Source organism: Caretta caretta, chromosome 4 (genome assembly GCF_965140235.1).
Source record: "Caretta caretta isolate rCarCar2 chromosome 4, rCarCar1.hap1, whole genome shotgun sequence".
Classification (NCBI taxonomy): domain Eukaryota; kingdom Metazoa; phylum Chordata; order Testudines; family Cheloniidae; genus Caretta; species Caretta caretta.
In genome coordinates, this window is record NC_134209.1 from 99,973,768 (window position 1) to 99,996,872 (window position 23,105).

General features: G+C 39.9%; 1 protein-coding gene across 11 annotated transcripts in view; it reads left to right on the forward strand.

The window, feature by feature from the left end:
- Nucleotides 1–23,105, forward strand: part of CLOCK (clock circadian regulator) — a 95,382-nt gene that overhangs the window by 52,767 nt on the left and 19,510 nt on the right. For 8 of the 11 annotated variants that reach the window (XM_075127914.1, XM_048848266.2, XM_048848264.2 and 5 more), the window contains 8 exons: nucleotides 782–930; nucleotides 5,321–5,412; nucleotides 9,728–9,817; nucleotides 15,747–15,867; nucleotides 19,372–19,422; nucleotides 19,561–19,674; nucleotides 21,443–21,561; nucleotides 23,012–23,094. In XM_075127914.1, coding sequence (XP_074984015.1) covers nucleotides 782–930; nucleotides 5,321–5,412; nucleotides 9,728–9,817; nucleotides 15,747–15,867; nucleotides 19,372–19,422; nucleotides 19,561–19,674; nucleotides 21,443–21,561; nucleotides 23,012–23,094 — 819 coding nt within the window. Of the gene's footprint in view, nucleotides 1–781; nucleotides 931–5,320; nucleotides 5,413–9,727; nucleotides 9,818–15,746; nucleotides 15,868–19,371; nucleotides 19,423–19,560; nucleotides 19,675–21,442; nucleotides 21,562–23,011; nucleotides 23,095–23,105 lie in introns of those variants that run through there. The other 3 variants (XM_048848271.2, XM_048848270.2, XM_075127916.1) reach the window with 3 other exon arrangements.

Below are 23,105 nucleotides of genomic sequence, written 5' to 3' on the forward strand. Positions count from 1 at the left end.
AATCTCCACTTCTTCCTGCCTATAGCTGATTTAGAGAATGGCTGGCCAGTAACAGGCTGTTGTGCCTCAGACCCCAGTGGATTTCTGCTCTTGCAGATGCTCCCCAGAAGGATATGGGTGGCCCCCCAATCTTCACCAATAGGCACAAAGGCATACGTGGCAAGCATCCCGTTTTAGTGGTTCAGGCCATCACTGAAATAGGCCCTTGCTGCTGTGGACAGTTGGAGAAGTTCTCAGTCACCAGAGTCAAGTGCCCAGATTAGATCAGTTCTCCCCTTTTTTTTCCTGCTGACCCACTGCAAGACAAAAGGAAGGAGTGTATATTGCTGGAAATGACTTAGTTTCTGAAATCTCTATTTAACATCCTTGTTCACTACAGTGACTAGTGATCACCCAGGTAAGAGGACAGCATAGTAGCCTAATTTTAAAATAAACAGCTGAGGAATTTTTGTCCACATTCCTAAGTCCTCCATATATTTAACACTTGTATCATGACCACAAATGAATGGTTAAATGTTTGGCTATTAGAGGAATATTGAATCAATGGTTATATTTGCTGCCATTGTCAAATTTTGTCTCATTTTGGTGTTAATCTGTAAGTAGATGTTCATTGTTATATTCACAGAATTTATACTATCAGTAATATACACCTTTGTAAGAGCTGACTCCTCTAACCCTCATTCAAAATTGAAAATTTGATTAAAACCTGTCATCTGTGAAATATTGTTGACCCAGTTTGCTTCTGTTTTTATAACATGCTTTCCATTTTGGTCTTTTTCAGAGTGTCTAGAAACAAGTCTGAAAAGAAACGTAGAGATCAGTTTAATGTTCTCATCAAAGAGCTTGGTTCCATGCTTCCGGGTAATGCTCGGAAGATGGATAAATCCACTGTACTGCAGAAAAGCATTGACTTTTTACGGAAGCACAAAGGTAATTCTGTGGTGTAACAAGACAGCTGGAAAACTGGAGTCTTTCGATTGGGTTTTGGTTCAGGCCTTTAATTCTCCCCAGTAACCTGCAAAAGAGCTCCCCAAACCAAAGCTGTACAAAGGATCTCTTTACAGATGAAGGATTTCCACATACAGACATCATAAATGGAGTATGTTGTTTAGTCACTCAATAAGTAACCAAGACAAGAAAATGTTGTATGAATAGATTAGCACTGTACAAAGTGCACCAAAATCCTAGTTATAGTTTGTTTTTGTACTGTTAATTTTCCAAATCCTAAAAATTTCTGAAGTCTCCATTTAATTCTATGAATACGTCTACACAGCAAGAAAAAAGAAAAGAAAAAAAACCCACCCAAAAAACAACAATGCAAACCCACAGCTCACGGCAGTGAGTCTCAGAGTTTGGGGCCGAATGTCTATATGGCTATTTTTAGCCCCACAGCATGAGCTGGAATCAGTTAATCCAGACTCTGAGACTTGTGGGTTTTTTTTTTATTTTGCTGTGTAGACGTGCCCTGTGTCTCTTTGTGTCTTGTTAGTGCATTCACAAGTATTATGTTGTTGATCCCTTTCATACATAATAATTCTAAAGCTACTTCTTGGGCAGACTTCTGAAGGAAATTAGGATTTTTTATTTTACTTTTGTGTCACTTTTCTGAATGATTTTTAGTAGCTGCTTTATAGTACTGTTAGTGTCTGATCTCTGGGAATAAACTAAAGGATTAGCATTTTCTTGTCAGTCCGCTAAGTTATTTTCTGTGTAGTTTACTAATTCCATTGAAATCCTCAGTTTAAAGAAACTTCAGTATGACAAGAGAATTTTCTGCTTTGAGAAAATTGCCCTTATTCGTTCCAGTGTCTAAACTAAGGAAGTTTAATAATATATTAACAGGATGGATGATTCTTCCTCTCCACGGTGGTTGAGTTTGATTCAAAAGTATCTTATTTTCTCTCAGTCTTTAAGACAGCCATGGCTTCCCCCTCACCTAGTTTTTCCTCTTGTTCTTTATACATTAATATAGCACCTTGCAGTTCATGCTGGTAGATGTGAGATTAAAAAAAAATTTGTTTACAAATGTACTCCTAATTATACATGCTCATTATACTAATATACTGTAAAGTCAGCCTTCCAGTCTCAGCAGCTCAGAGTTTATTGCATGCTAGCCAAAAACAAGCAAACTGAAACAAAACACTGTCTACTAGGTAACACCCAGGGGATATGATGAAGAGAAGTTGCCCTCGGCAACTTTTGAGCAGAATATACTCTCTTTCCCAGGAGGAGGTGGAGAAGTAAGAAATAGATAAGGGTAATATAACCCATGTGAAACAGATGGATAATATAGCAAGCAAAGGTGGGAAGGTGATACATACATATACTTATCCACATGTTCATATGGTGATTGTCAATACAACTTTCATCACATGGTTATGCTTGTATGCCTGTTGTATGTCCTGTATTTGAGTATTTGGTTACTGTCCTAATAGCAGCAGATGCTTATTAGAACAATACCATTAAAACAGTTAAAATGGGACAAAAAAGAGAAAACATGCACGCATGTATTAATAGATTTAATAACATTAAATGTTTAGCCATTCTGTGCTATATTACTAAGACATGTTTAACATTGATACTTCTGAAAACACAGAAACAAATAAATCTAGTTTCCACCCCCCTATCTCCAAGGAGAGTCAGTCCATGTAGGACACTCTGGAGTTTTTGTAATGTTTTCTTATTGGCTAGTTATTACAAATAGGTGAAATATGCTACTGTTTTGTTTCATAGTGATTTTATTGCTTGTATTTTTAATGGTTGTTTGCAACATTGGCATCCCAAAACATTTTTAAAAAAGTAAAAACCACCTCTTTAACAAATTAATCAGTCAACCAACAACAAAAAAATGCTTGAATCAGAGACTTTGCCCCAAAAGAGAAGTGCAAGGGTTTCTCTGAAGTTCACTAGAGATTATTGCTATTGATTTTACATGGAAGGCTCTCTCAGATGCTATGGTAATGCGTGACAGTAGAAAACCATAACTTAGATATCTCAGGCACTTAACGTCTGGGGTAGGCATTTTTTCTTGTTTTGTTCAAATTGAAATAAACAAGTAAGCTTCCAGAGTAATGGATTAGTACAATTGATACCAGATTGGTGCACTTGAATCAGTACCACGCTGTAAATAATAAACTGCCTCCTTTAACAGAATTATTTTTAAAATTAACCATTTCACAAATGAAGAAACGCATTGGAAATTGAAGTTTGTGTTAAAATGCAATTTCAAAAATGTGACCACTAACAAACATAGTGAGAATAATACCTGCCCCACTAACGGAGGATATGGGCCCACCATTTGTTCAAATTTACAATCTAGGGATCTGGTCAAACTCTGAGCTGCAATTAGAAGATCAAGGACATCAACAGCCAGGACAGCTTTTTATCATTTAAGTACAACCAGGAGGTTGTGACTGTTCTTCTCTGCTTTGGTGGTCATTTGTGTCTTTATCACTTTAAGATTAGACTACTTCAACTTACTCTGCATGGCCTTAAAATCGACCAGAAACTGAAGCTAGTGCAGAATCGCTCAGCCTTTTTATTAAACAGAATGTCTTGCCACAAGCATATTCAAGCCATGCTTGATGACCTGCACTGGCTTCCTGAGGGTTTCCAGGTGAATTTTAAACTCTTTGTCTCATTTACCTGCTTGAAAAACCACCTCTATTTTCATGTCATTAGTTGTGATTAGTGGAGCTAAAGCTCCGCTGGTACAAATGAGATGGGGTGGTTTATAGGATGTTCTGTGTAGTATTCCGTATTTGCCATGATCTTCCTTCCCTCCGCTCCCTGTCTAAAATTGTCTAAAACGAATGACCTTTTGGATATGCTGGATATCAACCTCTCCATCCCCAGGGATTTGAAAACAGGAGTATTGTGGAGATGGTGAATTGTTAGAGCGTGTTGCTTATTATCAGTTATTGGGGCAAAGTTCACATTTGGTCATACCCCAGAGCGACATGCACTGATCTTGATACAACTGGCAGTTTCTATTCCATAGAGGCCTAGAACTAGAATGTTTAGGTCAGATCTGAGGGTTGGCTAAACTCCATAGGAAAGCCTGCACAGTGCTACTCTATACTCTTCTTGGCTTTAGCATTACCTAGAAGTCATTCATTTTTAAGAGCACTACATTCAGACATATTTTTTAAAGTTCCTCTGAAGCTATCCAAGTGAAACAAACTGTTTATTGTTGTTTCTGAACTTTATACTGTTTGCAGATTAATATCACTTTGTTTTCCAGTGTCACATTGAGTATACTTCCAGCGATTGGAAAATTGGGGCCCATTTCATAATTGTGGCAATATGCATCCATAGGGTTCTTTATGTAATTGAATATGGCATCTATTTTTGTGCAACAAGGATTTGAACTCCAGTATATGCGTTTCCTTTTTCCTGTTTGTAAAGCCATTTTACTGTAGGAAACAAATTGACGTCATTATTCTATAATAAAAACGTACACTTTTATACACATCCTAAAGATCCTAAAATGCATTAAGAGGAAATATGCAAAATAACCTAATATACAAACATCCTAGAGTGTTTTATAGCTGCACACCGAAAAACCACTTCATCCACCACTGGAGTTGAAACACAACAGCTATTTTCCAGAGCACACCACCAATAATGCTCAAGTTTAGGACAGAAAGTGACAGTTACTTTATGCAACTGAAACTCGGAGAATTTTAGTAGGCAGAATAGAATTACTAGAGTTGACCAGGATACAAGAGTTATAATAGTCTGTTATGAAAAGTGCCATGGGATTATTAAGGACCAAAATTGATCAGAACTTTGGTTTACATGTCTCTTGAAAAAAGATGGTACCCCCAACAGAGCAGTGCCCCCAACGTGATGGGGCATTAGTTCAATAAGGTCTTGGAGGGAACAGTGCTACCTGTGATATGATCAAATCCACCTCTGAAGCATACAGGTTTTTCCTGGAGAGCTCTTGTCCAAATTCTTATTCAGCGTAACAGTATGTTAACTTGAGATCTAACAGAATCACAGCACAAGGTGATTTGACTGCAGCTGTGTGAATACAAGTTTCTCCTAGCATTGTCTACCTACTCTCTAAGACAGAATGTTGTCATGCTGTTGGATAACTTTTCCATTTTTTAATCACCCTTCCAGGAACTAACAGTCTGGTATGATGAGTGGACGGCAGAAGGGAATGGAAAAAACTGACTATTTTTTTTTCCTTCTTCAAATTACAGCAGACTAAAGAGCTTTCCCCTAATTCAAATAATTCAGCGGTGTGAAGTAATTGCTTCCAGGAGTGTGAATCATAAATGAATATTCATATATATTTTTCTGATTACAGAAATCACTGCACAGTCAGATGCCAGTGAAATTCGACAGGACTGGAAACCTACATTCCTTAGTAATGAAGAGTTCACACAGTTAATGTTGGAGGTACATTATTATTTCTTTCTTTTTGAAAAGAGAGGATTCTCCTTAGCAAACTACCACTATGTGATGATAGAATCTTTTAGCTTAATGGTATTCCTTTCCAAATCCATATTTTAATTGCAACACTATCTACCTAGAAATCTGCAAATAAGTATCTTTACAAATGTAATTTTAACTAAATGAGCTATAATATACTGTAAGTACAAAAGCGTACTATTAAGTTTATGAAAACTGTTCTTTAAAATGGATTAAAATATTTCTAATCACTATAATTAGAAATAATTTTTAAAAAGGCATACACAAAGATGACTGGTACCTTTATGGCGGTGTTAATTTAGTTTTTTGTGCTTAAACCAAATGCTAGTTACCAAAGCTATTCAACATATTCTCTTCTTGATTGGAAGTGTGGCTATAGCTTGTAAAAAGAGTATGCATAATAAAAAATGTACATTGTGTATCTGCATATTACCCACAAAAAACCTATGTTAAAAAGCAGATTATTGAGGTTGCAAAGTCAAGTGCTCAGAAGTTAGGAAATGCATTAAGGTTGCCTGTGAAACTTTAATTCAACCCCTTGTGCATATGCATTATGCTACAGTCTTTAATTACATCATCACATATTACTTTTTCTCAATTAGTGCATAGAATGGGCAGGGCTCACTTAATGAGCAGATATTCAATATTTTGTTTCCCCCCTCCGTGGTGTTTAATGTGTAGCCCTTGACCTTATTTACTGCACACTATTCAAATTCTGCTCTGAAGATTGAATTATTAATTTCCTCATGGGCTTTTCTGTGGTGCTTACCACTATAATATCAGACTGCTTCATAAGCATCAATTTTGACAACACTCCTGCAAAGTGAGGGAGTGATATAATCCCCATTTTACGGATGGGTAACTGAGGCACAGAGAGATGCCGGTCAAAATAATACCTACCTCTTGTGTAGTGCTTTTCATCAATAAATCTCAAACCACATACAAAGAAGGTAAGTGTAATTACACCTATTTTACAGATGAGGAAACTGAAACACAAAGTTAGGAAGTGACTGGCCCAAGGTCACCAAGCAGGCAAGTAGCAAAGCTGGGAATAGAACCCAGTTCTCCTGAGTCTCCGTCCAGTGCTCTGTCCACTAGGCAACACTTCCTCCCCTTCAGGAAAGTTTTGTCCAACTTGGAACTTGCTAACAGATGAGCTACAGCAAGCACTTAAAGAGCTAAAAGATTATCTTGTTTAGAAATTCAAACAGCTGGGAGAAAGCCAGTAGAAAGTAAGAGAAGCACTCGTGAGCATGGCCCTGAGAGGGAGCAGAGAGACAGAGCTTCTTGGGGCACAGAGCTGGTTGCAGAGGCAGACTAGGAAACTGTAAGCAAGGAAGCTGCCTGCTGTTTTTCAATGGTGTTCCAGGGGAACAGAACTTCCCTGCAATTTTGTGTTTATACAAAGAAATTTGACTCATCATTCATTTCTCCTTGTAGGGGAAACAAATATGTGAGGCCCTGAATATGGGTTAACCACTTGGGCCAAGAGGGGCAATACTGGCAACAAAAGTATAAACTAATTCTGGGTTTACAATTTGTTACACATAGGACCTGATTTTTCAGAATGCTGAGCATTGTGTACCACTTCATATGTTCAAAGCACAACTTCCATTGACTTCTGTTGAGACTGAGAGTGCTCAACGCTTATGCAAATCAGACCCCAGGATCTCAAGTTGAGTGCCCAGAAACAGTGACTACCTGTGAAAAATCTGGTTTAAGCAACTTGCCCAGTATCACTTAGGAACTTTGTGGAAGAGGCAGGGATAGAATCAGGTTCTCACAGGCATTATTTGACTGCCTTAACCATGAGACCATCCTTTGTTCAGCCCCATTGGAAGAAAGACAGTAGGTAGTGGATGTGGAATAAAGCCACAGCTTTAATCACTTAAAATATCTGGAACTATTTGGCAATAAATTGTACAATATAGTTCATCATCATTTCCTTAAACATTACCATCTCTTGTTGTCACTTCTCCCTCTTTCCAACTTGCTCCCTGACCCCCACCACCCTCCCTTTGTCTGAACGTTAAGAGGGCTATAAAAGCAGGTGGGTTGGCTCCCCACTATACCAGATGTAGGAGCCTCGAACCCCCTTCCTCCATTCCCATAATGGGTGCTTTCTTTCCAATCCTTTCCCAGTCCATTTTATCTGATAACTGTATCCCTTCCATTTATCTGCCCTGGATATCTGTTGCCTCTCCTTCATCTTGCATGGTCCTCTCACCTCAGCTTTCTTCCCCCTTCCACTCCTGTGGCTACCACCCATATTTCTGCCGGCACCATCGTTGCCCCAGTTGGGTGGTAGCAAAAGGCACAGGCAAGGACTTGGCTGCTAAACCCATCAACAACAACGTGGCCCACTCAGTCAGCAAGAAGGGCCAGGGCAAGAAAAAAGGGAAAGAGCCCTGCCCAGTTGGCTTCTTCCATTGCAGCAGCTGCTACTGCCATGGCCCAGCTACTGGCAAGTGTTCACCCTCCCTGTGCTGTCTCTTCCATCAGCTCTGGGATTGCCTACCCTTCAGCTCCACAGGCATACAGCCCTACCCACTGCCCCATCACCATCTGCAGTGGCCCCTCCATCCACCATTGCCACTACTGCTGCTGCTGTCATCTCCTCCTTCTCCATCTATGGCACTCAGGGCCCCCTCTCCCTTCCCTGAATAGGAGGCACTGTGTTTGCTGTCTCCTAGTGGCCGCCTCATCCCACATCGAAACCTGTGTGCAGGTGTAGGCTCAGATGGTGGGGCCCATGGACATTGTGATGGCTTCTAAGATGTACAGAAAGGTCGTCGTCTTCCTGGCAGCAGAGGTTGCTGCCCAGAAGGCGGTGCAGAAGGGCATTTTGGTGGGGGTCTCTTTGTTTCCCTCAAGCTCTTGGAAGACCTGAGAATACAGTGATGCTTAGTTCCTGTCCCGTCCTTTCTCCCCAGTGCTACCCTCCTGCTTGCCCTCTCATCCCTGGGGAAACTGGTCTCCCCTCTTAGTCTTCCTTCTCTGGGGTGCAAGTATCTCTTCCTCAGTCACATGCTCTTATTCCATAGACATTGAAGTCACCATCCAATTGCTGCTGGAGATTGGAGGGGTCCTTTGTGGTATTCTGTCAGGACTCCCTTTATCACATACATTACTAGTTGGGGCAGGCTCAGTGATTCATTTGCTGGGCTGCAGGGTACATCTGAAGGGACTGTCCCTTGGCCTAGAAAAGATGAGCGTTAGGTGCCTCTGAATCCCAGGAGGGAGAACGCCCCTTCCCCTGTTGTCCTGTCCCCACTTGCTCCAACTCCTGTTCTATTACCCTTTCCTACTGAGCCTACCCCTGCTCAATAACAACACCAATGATGTTTGGGTGCTGGTAACGAGGCGGTTAGCTCAGCAAATGCAAGTCATGGGCCCAGGACCTCCCTCTTGACCCAGGGAAGGGGAGAAGGCTTCTCATATGTCAACTGGTGGAGGGGGTGTTGCTCAACTTACTTCCTCACTACCTCCATTTCTGTTCTCCTGAAGTGGTATGGTATGTTACCATGCAAGGATAAGGATTTCCACTGAAATCAGTGGGACTACTACTATTATTTTGGGTGATCAGGTACTACTCCAAGTAACAAGAATGCCAGAATTGTGCTCTTAATTAGGAATGTTAAAGCTTACTCAAATTTTAAACCACAAATTAAAGCAGCCACAGGTAAGTTTTATTAAAACCCATGGCCTTCCCATTTCTTAATTTTAAACTGAGGTGGTGAATATTTATTTTCTACAGAGTTTCTTTAGGAAAGAATTGGAACTTCAGAGATTTTAATAATTGAAATCTACCATTTCCTCCTTCTCTTTCTACCCTTCATCCTTTTTCCTCTTCCCTCTCTCCGATTTTTTTATGCCTATTATTATTTTCTCTTTTCTTCAATCTCCATTTTCCCATTTAGCACTACCTTGCTTCCTTGTCATTCCATGTTCTTTTTTTAAAGACTAGAATTCTAGTAGGGTAGGGGTGGGAGAAGAGGGAAACAAACCTGCCAATAGTTAGATCTATCTCCTAACCAAAGTTTTGTAAATTATAGATGGCTTTTTGAGAACACAACAGTATGAAAAATTATAATGGTAAAGCTAATATAGTACAAATGACGTTCAAAGGTATTAGTGATAACACATGCTCTCATTGTTTTTAGAGTAAGTAAAATGAAATCAATCTAGCCTTCATTCTTATGTTAAATATAGATTTTTTGATTTGTCATGTGCATTGTACTGTGTTTCTTTTCATTTAACTGCCCATTATGTTTAATTTCAGGCTCTTGATGGTTTTTTTTTAGCAATCATGACAGATGGAAGTATAATATATGTGTCTGAAAGTGTAACTCCCTTACTTGAACATTTGCCAGTAAGTATGAACTGCTTCCAGTAAGATATCAGCGTTAGTCTATGGACTAGGTTTTGCTGCAAGCACTATTAACCTTCCACCTCTCAAAGCACTTGGAGCACAGACAATATGTGTTCTGTCCCAAAACCTCTGTTTTTCCTCTAAAACACCGCCCCCCCCTCGGTTATTGATCTGTCCCCAGTCTTAATCTCCTCATTTGGAAAAGAGGAATACACACTCTCCTCAGAGGCCACTGTTACTGTTATTCCATTACTCATCAGCTGAGCCTGCTAAAGAGAAGCATGGTTGGTACTCTTGAAACTACTGTCCACTGATCTTTAGTTACCCTGGTCACTTTCCAAACTCGGGACTCACCAGGAACAAATATGCTATTGCTGCTTGACTGGGCTGACTCTTATATGTCATATTTGTACTGCATCTCATTCATCTTTATTTGTACTGCTAATCTCATTGATATATTTACTCTCTAGTCCATGCTAGTATAGGTGTCACTTGGGAGTGTTACTCTTCTGAAACCAAAGCAAATAGTATTTTAAAGGGAGAACAGTGCTTATATAAAATTCTTTATCAATTATAAACCTGAGGCAAAAAACAATAGTTTTGTCAGACTGGATCTGATTTATAAATGTCTATAAAACGTATCCACATTGACTAGAAATTTTTTACCAATGGTTCTGCAAAGCAAAAAATTACCCTTTGATGTGAACTGTGTTAGAATGAGAACTTGTCTTAAAATGAGAAACACATAAATGACTCAGTTTTCCAAATAAACAAAATTAACATTTCCTCAACTCCAAAAAGTTGGTTCCAGAGGGACAACTTTTAAGTTCAATTTTTTCTTTTTAAGACATATCTTCTGTGGTGGTTTTCTTTGGAGATTTTGTTCATGTATTTGTGCATAGAAACAGTATCAGTAATACTTTCTTGTTATCTAAGAAGAGCTCTATGAAGCTTGAAAGCTTGTACCTTCCACCAACAGAAATTGGTCCAAGAAAAGATGATACCTCACCTACCTTGTCTCACCTCTGTTTTTGTTTTTCAAGATGATTTTAAATCTTCATTGCCACCAAGAGGCAAAAATGTGTACTGATATTTTAAATCAACAGTACACAATTTGACTCCAATGCTTCACTATTTGAAATTATCAGAGCCCAGGAAAGACAGTAGGTTCCAGTATGCTTTTACATATATGTATCTGTGTTGTGTTTACAGTAACATTTATTTCTTTTTCCAGTTGTGTCCCTGTTGGTGATTCACATTAGGTGCACCTACACCCTTGATTGGAGATTCACATTAGGTGCACCTACACCCTTGATTGGAGATTCACATTAGGTGCACCTACACCCTTGATTGGAGATTTCTTTGTACTAGTGCCTGCTGGACCAGTGCATGAGTCCCACACGTCTTGTCCCATGCCGAGGCTACATGCGGCTTTGCAGGCCCTTTTCAGCTGCCTTCGGCCAGAGACGGAGTCTACTGTGCTCCTGTTCGCTCTAGTATTCTATAATTAGTTAGTTACCTTGTAGTCTCTATAGCTGTTGGAACAGCTGTTCCTTTTATTTTCATTTCCTTTAACTAACTAAATAATGAAAAAAACATTTTATTACTGTGTAGTTAGATAGCAGTTAATAGCTTTCCCTTTTTAGGGGTCATTTTTTATTATATTACTCAGGAATGCCACACTCTCCTGGGTTCAAATGGTGCTTCTCCCGCAGTGCAGTGATTACCATTCAGTGACTGACATTTCCCCGTGTCTCCACTGTTTGGGAGATAACATGTATCCCCAGTAAGTGCAAGATCAAGTTTAAACTTCTGATGATGAAGCAAGCTTTGTGACCACCTTTGGATCCTAGGGCGGAGGACTACACTGTACATAGACATTCCAGTACCACCAGTGCCCTGTCCACATCAAGACCTTGGTCATTGGAAACTGCTAGAGATAGAGGCAGTACCATAGCACTAAATACATCTAAGGTACCAAAATCCTCAATGGAGGTAGCCTTGACATCTGCTTCTAAGCAGAAGGATGTAAGGAGTAAATCAAGATTTTGTTGGAGGTCACTGACCCATAAGAAGACTACAGAGACTTCGGGTTCTAAGAGGAGTTGCATGCAAACTCCAGGTGATTCTAATACTGCAAAAGCAAAGAGGAGTCTTTTGTCTAATGCAGTGTTGTTGTAGCCGTATTGGTCCCAGGATCTTAGAGACACAAGGTGAGTGAGGTAATATCTTTTATTGGACTGACTTCTGTTGGTGAGAGAGACAAGCTTTTGAGCTTACACAGAGCTTTTCTTCAGGTCTGGGAAACTAACTCAAAGTGTCACTGCTAAACACAAGATTTAAACAGATTGTTTAGCATTAGTAGTTAACGCTTATTTTAAGGGACCAGTCAAGGTGAAGTTGCCTGTTAACACACCTCCAGTCATAAGCAGGAAAGGTGGGGGGTTGTTAGTGGATTACAGATTGTTGCAATAAGCCATAAATCCGGTGTCTAGCTACTCACTAAAAATCATGGACTGAACAGAGATACCGATTTATGGCTTATTGCAGCAATCTGTTCAAATTTTGTGTTTAGCAGTGACGCTTTGAGTTAGTTTCCCAGACCTGAAGAAAAACTCTGTGTAAACTCGAAAGTGGGTCTCTCTCACCAACAGAAGTCGGTCCAATAAAAAATATTACCTCACCCACCTTGTGTCTCGGTTGTCTGACAGACTTTTTGCCCAGTTCAGGTGCCTGTACCCAGAGCAGCAGACACTGGTGACAAGTTCTAAACCCATACCTGAACAGCACTCGGTACTGGTAGCACAAAACTCAATGGTACCAAAGACCACTTGGCCATCTACAGTACTGATGGAATTAGATTAGACTTACACCTATGCCAGACATTCAGCACTAGCTGAATCCATACTGAAGCCATCCTCCATAGGTTCTTGCTTGACATCATCTTTGTTATTGTCAGTACCTCAATTTAGGCACCCTGAAGGCCTGCTAATATCTTCAGAGCCAGAGTATCCTCTGTTAATGAGTGGGGGGAGGGGAAGGTTGTCAGTGTCAAGACTCTGTCACTGACCCCGCTACATACTCACCCCCATCTACATTTCAAGCTGAACAGCTCTCTCCTCCATTGGATTGTATGGAAGAGGACTCTTCAGACCCTCAAATATTGGTTGCACCGTTCCATTGTCTAGTCTATTCTCCTTCCTATACTGATGTAATGAAGGAAGCTGGACCTCAATTAGGACCAACATGGCAGGAACACAGATGGATGCCTCCACCTATGCCACCTCAGGCCTTCCTTGTACCCTTGGGTGTTCTGTCACCAGCAATTTACAGTGAAGTCATTATACCACATGAGGGAGCAGAAAAGGATCCATTATCAATCTGCTTTACTACTATCTATGCCAAAGGAGGAGACCTTTGAGGAGCAAGGATGGGTACGGAGGTGGCTCCACTTACTAATATTTCCTGTTCATCACCTGATGAGGCTGTGATGCCTCCACCGCTCTCTCTGATGTATGACTTCAGGCAGTTTCAAGAACTGATTAAGCAAATTTCAGACATCCTTTCAGATACCGTTAAGTGACTCAGGAGTCTAACAATAAACTCCTGGATATGTTGTACACTTTGACATCTTTGAGGATCACCAGTCCAGTTGGAGCCCGTTAAGACTGTTAAGCAGTGTGGTAACTGTGGTTTCCCAACTTGCAAGAGAGCTCATAAAAAATATTATGTCCCTGCCAGGGAATCAGAGTTTCTCTTTTTTCACCCAGCTCCAAATTCCCAAGTAGTGGAGGCTGTTAATGAACAAGGCAGACATCATAGCTCGAAGTCCACCCCATATAGTAAGGGCCACAAGAGACTAGATCTTTTTGGTCACAAGTCTTACTCGTTAGCCATGCTTCCGAGTAGCAAATCATCATGTGCTCATGGCCAAATACAACTATTTAAGTTACAACAAATTTATTTTGTTTGTTGAGCACTTGCCGGAAGAACATCATGAACAATTTAAGGTCAACTCTTGGCAAATACGTTACTTCGTGTCTCCTTGGATGCTGCAGATATGTCATCATGGTTTGTATCCACTGGAGTGGTCATGAGAAAAGCATCTTGAGTTCAGCTGTTGGGTTCCCCAAGAGAGGTCCAAAGTACCATTGATAACCTTCTTTTTGATGGTGGCAAGCTCTTTGTGGACTCGATGGATACATCTCTCCACACTTTTAAAGGACTCGAAAACCATGCTGTTATCCTTAGGGATTTATATTTCTATATTAGAAGGAGATGTAGTTGGTCTCAGATGGCACAAAGAGCATACCCAGTCCTTTTGTTCAACTTATCGTAGGCCATCTGAGCCCCCAGCCAAGATATTCTAAGAAAAAATTCCTTCAGCTACAGCTACATCTCCTCAGCCATGTACGTCCTCCAAGCAACAGTTTTGATGGTGTGGTCAAGAGTGTCAACCATCCAACAGACAGAGGATTACACCTGCAACCTCCTACCCCTCCCTTCTCTCAGGTGTCATCTCTCCCCTTTTGGGGCTGTATGGGAGAATATAAAATCAGACAAATGGGTTTTGGAAGCCGTAACATCTTGGTAAACTATCCATTTCAAATCCATCCCTTGTACCCATTCCTCCTCCCCATCCTTCTTCAGGAACTCTTCTTGCCATCAGTTGCTGGTGCAAGAGATTGCCTCTTCTGTGTTTAGGAGCAATAGAACTAGGTCCTGTACTAGCACAGGGGAAGGGGATTCTATTCGAAGTACTTCCTGATGTCCAAACCTGGAGGCCAATTTTACATCCCGTGTCTCTCAACAGATATGTAAAACAGCAGATATTCAGGATGGTGACCCTTGCAGCAATAATTCCCTTGTTATGTTTAGGGGATTGGCTTGCAACTCTCGACCTACAAACAACATTGGACTAGTCAAGAAGCTATACTCCATACTCTAGATGTCAGGAGGGCATTACCCTTTTATCTAGAGAGAGCCCCAAACCATTTAGAAGATCTCCTAGACTGTTTGTAGCCACTGCAGAGAGAAACAAGGGTTTGGTCATTTCAAAACAGAGGTTATCAAAGTAGATCTCTAGATATATTAAAATTTCTTACAACCGAACTCACGTTCAACCCCTTTGAGAGTGATAGCACATTCCACAGGAGCATCAAGTACTTCTGTAGCCTTACTTAAGGATGCACCAGTTGCAGTGGCAACTTGGTACTCTGTTCATGGTTTCTAATCATCATGTCTTGGTGTTTGCAGCTAGATCAGATGCTGCTGTAGGCAATGCAGTTCTCTTCTGTATTGGACTCTATTCCAAATCTCCTACCTCCTTAAGGGGGATATTGCTTGGAAGTCTCCTGAAGTGAAGCATCCATAGGAACACTACTCGAAGGAGAAGAGGTTACTCACCTTGTTCAGTAACTGCAGTTCTTCAAGGTGTGTCTCTCTCTGGGTGCTCCACTGCCCACCCTCCTTCCCCTCTGCTTCAGTGGAACTTTGTGGTGTTGGAGGAACTGAGGGTGGTTCACGTGCACAGCCCCATATAGCCTTGGTACGGGACATGAGGATCTGCGGGGCACATGCATGGGCTTCATGGACAATGCTACCAAAAAAACTTAGATCAAGGTTCAGGGTGCAGGCACACCTCATGTGGAGCACCCACAGGGGGCATATTTCGAAGTTCTCCAGTTACTGCACAAGGTAAGTAACTTCTCCAACAGTGTCAAAAATCTGTGCAATCAAGAGCTGATCACTTCTTGCAAAATGGTATTTTGTGCCTCAGAAGATGGTTTTGCTAAATCTATACTGTTTTTGTATGTTTGTTTTCTCATCCTTGACCTCTTTAATTGTTTTACATTAAAACAATGGGCTTTGCAAAGATGTCATGTCTTGCATTATTAAAATGTTTCTGAAATCTTTTTTTCTTTTTCAGTCTGATCTTGTGGATCAGAGTATATTTAATTTTATCCCAGAGGGGGAACATTCAGAGGTTTATAAAATACTGTCTACTCATCTGCTGGAAAGTGATTCATTGACACAAGAATATTTAAAATGTAAGTTGTATTGCTAAAAAATCTGCTCGATGTGGGAGTCTTATCATAGAGTCTTTATATGGGCAACTCGGTTTCAGTGGAAGTAAATGCATATGGGATTTCAGGGTGAAACTTACAGCCTTAAAGGAAAAAGATAATTCATAGTCATTTTATTCTCTGAAGTAAATCAATATTTTATTTTAAAATTTCCCAGTGACCAAATAACATTGCATGTCATAAATATTTCCAAAACACAGAGAAAGTATTTCTGTTTATAATTTATTGTCACATAATCATAGCAGCTGGAGAAGATGAAGACCTATTACGTCATACACAATTGGAATCATACTTCCAGGCACTTCCCATTAGGCCGCTGTCCATGGAAACTTCCCTTGTAGGAGTTCCACTCTTCTGTGGCTTCTCTATAAAGCTGAAGTATGGAGAGTGAGTGCTGCTGAGCCCTTCCAAACACAAATCCCATAGTTTCCTATCCACTACATTGGGTAATTCCATGTTGGAAAAAAATAAAATGCCACAGCCATTTTTTTTCCATCGCAGCATTTATAGTAAATTCTTTATTAAATATGTTGTTTGCAGTAGTGTTGTTGCCATGTTGGTCCCAGGATATGAGAGACACAAAGTAGGTGAAGTATTATCTTTTATTGGACCAACTTCTGTCAGTGGAAAGATCAAGCTTTTGAGCTATACCAACCTCTTCTTCCTAGGAAAGGAAATCAGAGTGTCTGAGCTAAATACAAGTTGGGACAGATTGCTAAGCATAAGGGGAAAGGGATAAGGCATGTTGTTGGAAGCCACTTGAAAGGAAATCTGCAATTGAGGGTTATATTGTTATTCATAGGGGGTTTGACGAAGGTGATTAGGGATAGCAGGCAGTGGGGTGTGTTACAAATTATTGTAATGAGCCCTAAAACTAGTGTCCCTATTGAATCTATAGTTTTTGGTGTCTAGCAGATTTATGAATTTAAGTTCCCAGGCTCAGTTTTGAAGGTGCTATGCAGGTTTCCTTTGAGGATGAGTATTGAAAGATCAGACAGGAAGCGATTGCTCTGTGAAAAGTGTCCACCCACAGGTGATATGGTATTTTTGTCTTTTATCATTTTTCTGTGTGAGTTTATTTAAGACCATAGTGATATCGGGTTTCACCCACAAAGTTATTATTGAGGCATTTGATGCACTGGATGAGGTACACCACATGTTATGACAAGCATGTTTAGGACCCATGAATTTTGAAAGTTACGTTGTGTCGGGGGGTGATCATCATAGAAGTGATGATATGTCTGCAGGCTTTGCATCTGTTCTAGCAGTCTGGTGCCAGTTTGAGTTGGTGAGTTCTGGTTTGTGGGGAGCTTGCTTCACATGATTAGCTTGGTGGGATTGTTTGAAGATCAGAAGAGGGGTTCAGGAAAGATTTCTTTCAGGATATGGTCCCCATCAACTACAGGTGTAATTGTTTGATGGTACCCCTTATGGGTTCCCGTGTGGGGTGATAGGTGAGAGCTAGAGGTGTGCGGTCCGTGGGGTGTTTTTGTTTGGTTGGTTTTTTGCTCTACTGAAGCAGGTTCTCTGGGGGATTTGGATGGGTCTTTCATGATGCAATCTACTTCTCTAATGGAGTGTTCTTGTTTAGTGAAGGCAGTTTTATGTGTATTTAGGAGTGTATTCCGGACTTTCTCTTCAGAGCAAGTTCTCTGGTATCTGAGTGGCTGGCAGTAGATAACAGATTTTTTGGTGAGTCTGGGGCTGTTTCTAGATCTGTGGAGATAAATGTGGTGATCCATGGGTTTCTTGTGGATAGCTGTTTATAGGAGTCCATTGTTGAATCTGATCATGGTGTCCAGGAAGTTGATGCTGATGTGGAAGCGTTTTAGAGATAGTTTGATCAATGGGTGGTTCTGGTTGAAGTTGTGATGAAAATCTGTGAGGGAGTTTGGGTCTTCTGTCCAGAGTATGAAAATATCATCAATATCTCTGTATCTCAGGTATGTTGATGGTTTTGTGGTACATTTTTCCAGATATTCTTCCTCAAATGGGCACATGAGAAGGTTGGTATATTGGGGAGCCATGTTAGTACCCATGGCTGTTCCCATGGTTTGGAGAAAATGTTTGTTGTTAAATGAGAAGTTGGCCTCATTGACATCAGGTTTAAGGAATATTTGTCCTTTTGGTAGTAGGAAGACTGTGGTGCTGTAAGGTTTGTGGAGGATTTCATTTTATCCACGGAGGGGTGGGGGTGTCCTGTCAGATGATTCTTTTTTCTTATACCTGTCAGTGGAATTGTAGTAGTTTTGGGTGGTGGTGTCTTAGTTGTGAAAGAATTCCTTGAGGAGGAGCTGATGGAAGAAATCTTTCCTGAATCCCCTCTTCTGGCCTTCAAAAACAACACTCCAACCTCATCAGGAGCAAGCCCTCTCCCCACCCTCCCCTGCATCCCCTCCAAACCAGGACACACTAACGCAAAGGAGCACCAGACCGTTGGAACAACAGATGCAAAACTTGCAGATATATCTCCATTTCTACGACAATCAATACCCCCCACAACATACCTTTCAAGATGCATGGGTTCTACACATGCCTATCATGTGTGGTGTATTCATTCATAGAATCATAGAATATCAGGGTTGGAAGGGACCTCAGGAGGTCATCTAGTCCAACCCCCTGCTCAAAACAGGACCATTCCCCAACTAAATCATCCCAGCCAGGGCTTTGTCAAGCCTGACCTTAAAAACTTCTAAGGAAGGAGATTCCACCACCTCCCTAGGTAACGCATTCCAGTGCTTCTCCACCCTCCTAGTGAAAAAGTTTTTCCTAATATCCAACCTAAACCTTCCGCACTGCAACTTGAGACCAATACTCCTCGTTCTGTCATCTGCTACCACTGAGAACAGTCTAGATCCATCTTCTTTGGAACCCCCTTTCAGGTAGTTGAAAGCAGCTATCAAATCCCCCCTCATTCTTCTCTTCTGCAGACTAAACAATCCCAGTTCCCTCAACCTTTCCTCATAAGTCACGTGTTCCAGTCCCCTAATCATTTTTGTTGCCCTCCGCTGGATGTTTTCCAATTTTTCAGCACACCAAAGCCCCAATAACAGCTATTTGAGTGAAACAGACAATCGTGCTCTCAAATGAACTCACACAGAAAAATGATAAAAGATAAAAACACCCTGTCAGCTATGGGCAGACACTTTTCACAGTGCAATCACTCAGTATCTGATCTTTTAATACGCATCCTCAAAGAAAACTGGCATAGCACCTTCAAAAGTGAGCCTGGGAACTAAAATTCATAACCCTGCTAGACATCAAAATCATGGACTCAACAGGGACACTGGTTTTATGGCTTATTACAACAATTTGTAACACTCCCACATCACACCCCTTATGCATCACAATTTAACCCTCATTTGCACAATTCTTTTTCAAGTGTCTTCCTTCAACATGCTTACCCCTTATGCGTAACAATCTATCCCAACTTGTATTTAGTTCAGAGACTCTGATTTCCTTCCTCAGACCTGAAGAAGAGATCTGTATCTCAACAGCTTGTACCTTCTACTAACAGAGGTTGGTCCAATAAAAGATATTACCTCACCTATCTTGTCTCTTTTATGCAATAGGTATGCTAATTATTATCGCTTTTATATGAATCTCTATTGGTGTATGTTTCATCATGTAAGCTACCTTTTCATTACATTGTTTCAGCAAAAAATCAACTAGAATTCTGTTGCCATATGCTGCGAGGAACAATAGACCCAAAAGAACCACCTACATACGAATATGTAAAGTTTATTGGAAATTTCAAGTCTTTGAATAATGGTAAGATATGCTTCACTGTAATGTGGCTAAAATTAAAGGCACTTTCCAAAGGTTTATACATTAGGAAAGTTTTGTGAAAACTTAGTGATAATATTTAAAATATTTTGGTATTTATTTTGAAAGATACTAGACCATGATACAGGTTGTGTTGTTTATACTTAGCATTACTGAAAAAATAATAATTCTTTATATTTGGTATTATATTGTAGACAGTAATGTCTGAGCCGGTGAAAGTAAAATAAAAATAGGACCTTGCAGCTCTAGAACTCCTTCCATTAAAGAGTGTTAATGTTTGTAAAACACTTTAATGAGCATTTTACACAAGAGCAGATGTGAGGTAAAGAAAAATTTAGGCCAGTGTTTTTAAGTGCCTAAATCCATATCTAGGTATATTACTAATTAACTTGATTTCTTTTAGAGTTATTGAATACGTGCAGCTGTCATTGGCTTCCAGTGGGTTCAGAATTAGAACCTACATCTCCACTTTACACTCAGTCCTGTGCTTTAATCAACAATTATCCTTCATATAACACTTAGAACAAAACCACAGCGTCTGGTTGGGTTTTTTATATGGTATCAGAAGGGCAGGGGATTTTATCTCTTAACTGCACTGTTTTTCCTGCAGAGTATGAGATAAATTGAGCTCTCAAAAGATAAATGTGTGGATGAGGCTGCCTAAATTGTTATGTTTTGTAAGCAAATTAGAATGTTATAAATATTCTGCATTTGGAAGACAGTGCAGGAGATAGAAAAGTCCTAAATGCTGTAGAACTTATCAGTTTTGACAAGAAATTTAACATAAAATATTCCATTAGGATATATTGTGTAACCCAGATTATATCAGATTGGTATTATGTAGGTAAAAGATTTTAAGCAATGACATTCTATAGGAGCAATTTACTTGTTCTCTACTGGCTGTCTATACTTGATCATGTAGGAGGATTAGTGGGCCCCTGCACTGTTCCATCAATAAACTGGTTGATGTTCTCTTGAGCTGAGCAAAGTCTAGAAAAGAAAGCTTTACCTCAGGATTCAGGAGGAAAAGGTTACTGTAATAGTTTTCTCTCGTTACTTCATTGGGACCAAAAATGAAAAAACCTGATGAAAAATTTAGAAATTTTAAACCATTTGTTAACAAGTAGTCTAAAATAATCTAGCCAATTAAAATAGGTATTAAGAAGCAATTCTATAGCTTTTATTGGTTTCCTAAAGCCATCTGTTGTCCATGACTATATTTAAGTAGCTGGACTCTAATTTTAGTTGTTAGAGAAGTCCCTTGCTGGTTTTGATAACATGGATATGACTAGTACTATTAAATTATATGCCACATGTATGTATTTTTAAATGTAGCTTTGCTCATAATTCATAGTAAATTTATAGTATTTTACAGTAGGTTAATGTTAGGGGTTTTGCCTCCTTTGTGCCTCCATGCACATTTTGTAACTAAGGCTATGTCCACACTACCACTTACGTTGGTATAACTTATGTCACTCAAGGGTGTGAATAATCCACCAGTGACCTAAGTGCTGGTGTATACACTGCTATGTCTGTGGGAGAGTTTCTCCTGCCAACACAGTTACCGCTGCTCATTGGGGGTGGATTAGTTAAGTCAACAGGAGAACTCTCTTCCATTGGCCTAGAGCAGCAACACTTGAGAGCTTACAATGGCGCAGCTGCATTGGTACAGCTGTGCTGCTGTAAGCTCTCTAGTGTAGCCATAACCTAACTCTTCTCCCTCTCCATCTTCCCCCCACCCCATCTCCTTCAGTCCCCAACTCCGCGCACAACGGTTATGAAGGAACTATCCAGCGGCCCCAGCGGCCTTCATATGAAGACAGAGTTTGCTTTGTAGCTACAGTTAGGTTAGCTACACCTCAGTTTATCAAGGTACGTTTGGGATTTTCTTCTGCACAAGTGAAAACAAGTGTTTACGACACTTGGTAAACACGTACGTGTGCTCAGATCATGAAACTTTCAATGTGACTGTACCACTTTACATACTGCTACTAAAAGCTGTCATTAACCTTTTTATGTGAAATCATATATTTTTGCCTCTACACATTTTACACAACATATGAGGTGAAGTGTTGAGCAACTTCATTTGAAGTTTCCATGAATATTAAGTGTTTTGCAGAACTTACTGAATTACTAGTTAACAATTAAAATGATTAAACTTTTGATCAGTACAGTATGTCTGTCAGGAGTTTTCTTTCCCTAAGCAGAGTTGTAGAGAGACTTGTTCTACTATTTATTTTTTATTTGGCTAATAAATATAAAGTAATCTGTGTGTCAGATGTTTAAAAAGAGGAGTACAGCCATTTTACTCAGCAAAGTAGTGTGAGGGTCACATTTTGATTCCCTTTTCACGGTGTATAATTGAGTGTCTAAAAATTAAGGTTTCTAATAAAATGTGGTATTTTGTGTATGTCTGCTCATGGTTTTGCTGCAATGTGGCATTGGGCCAAATCCTGTAGGCCTTTTATTAGCCAACTGATAGCCATGTTTTAGTTAGTAAATCAGTTTGCATTTTGCTCTAATGCTGATAGACAGCAAAAAAAAAAAAATTTTGTGTAAACAGGGAACATTTGCATAGCTATTAATTCATGTTGGAAACTAGCTTTTAAGTACAGAGTAGATATTAATTATAGGGACTTTGCCAAGTGCAGCCCGGTGCCATTCCAATGCTAGTCAAAATAAACACTTATATAATCTATGGTTCAAGGCCTGTGGCTGCAGCTTTACTAAAGAATTACAATGGAAACTGGAAAATAAGTGGTTAACTTGTCCAGCATACAGAGTTTATTGTAAGAAACATAAGATCAGTTGAGGGCACAGATGTGCATTATACACAAATCGGAGCAAGATATAGTATTCTGCAATTACCAATAATAGGACCCTACCAATAAAGTAGAAACAAACTTTTGATCCAAAACAATGCAGACATCTGGTCTACACTACTTTCACCTAGGAGTGTCCTCCACATTTATGACACTGTCAGAGAAGTTTTTTGCAGTTCGTTACAGTTTGAAGCAACCTCAAAAGCCATTGATTTCAGTGCATTTTCCAATGTCATTAATATTGGGTTTGATTTTGACCTTACACCAGCATTACTCATTGACGTCAGTTGAGTTATGCCAGTTTAGAGCTAGTGCAATTGAGATCAGATTCTAGCTCAGTCTGCTTTAAATACATAAAAACGATAAAAGTGCCTAAAAATAACTTTTAAAGCTACATTCTTGTGGATTTATCTGCCTACTTTGGGTAAGTCTGAATTTCATAGGAGCTTCTAAATTAGAATAGAGCAGATTTGAGAGACTTTTTTGTTGTTGTTTTTTAGGAAATGTGCACTGTTGAAGAACCCAATGAAGAGTTTACATCTAGACATAGCTTAGAATGGAAGTTCCTATTCTTGGATCACAGGTGCCATTCCT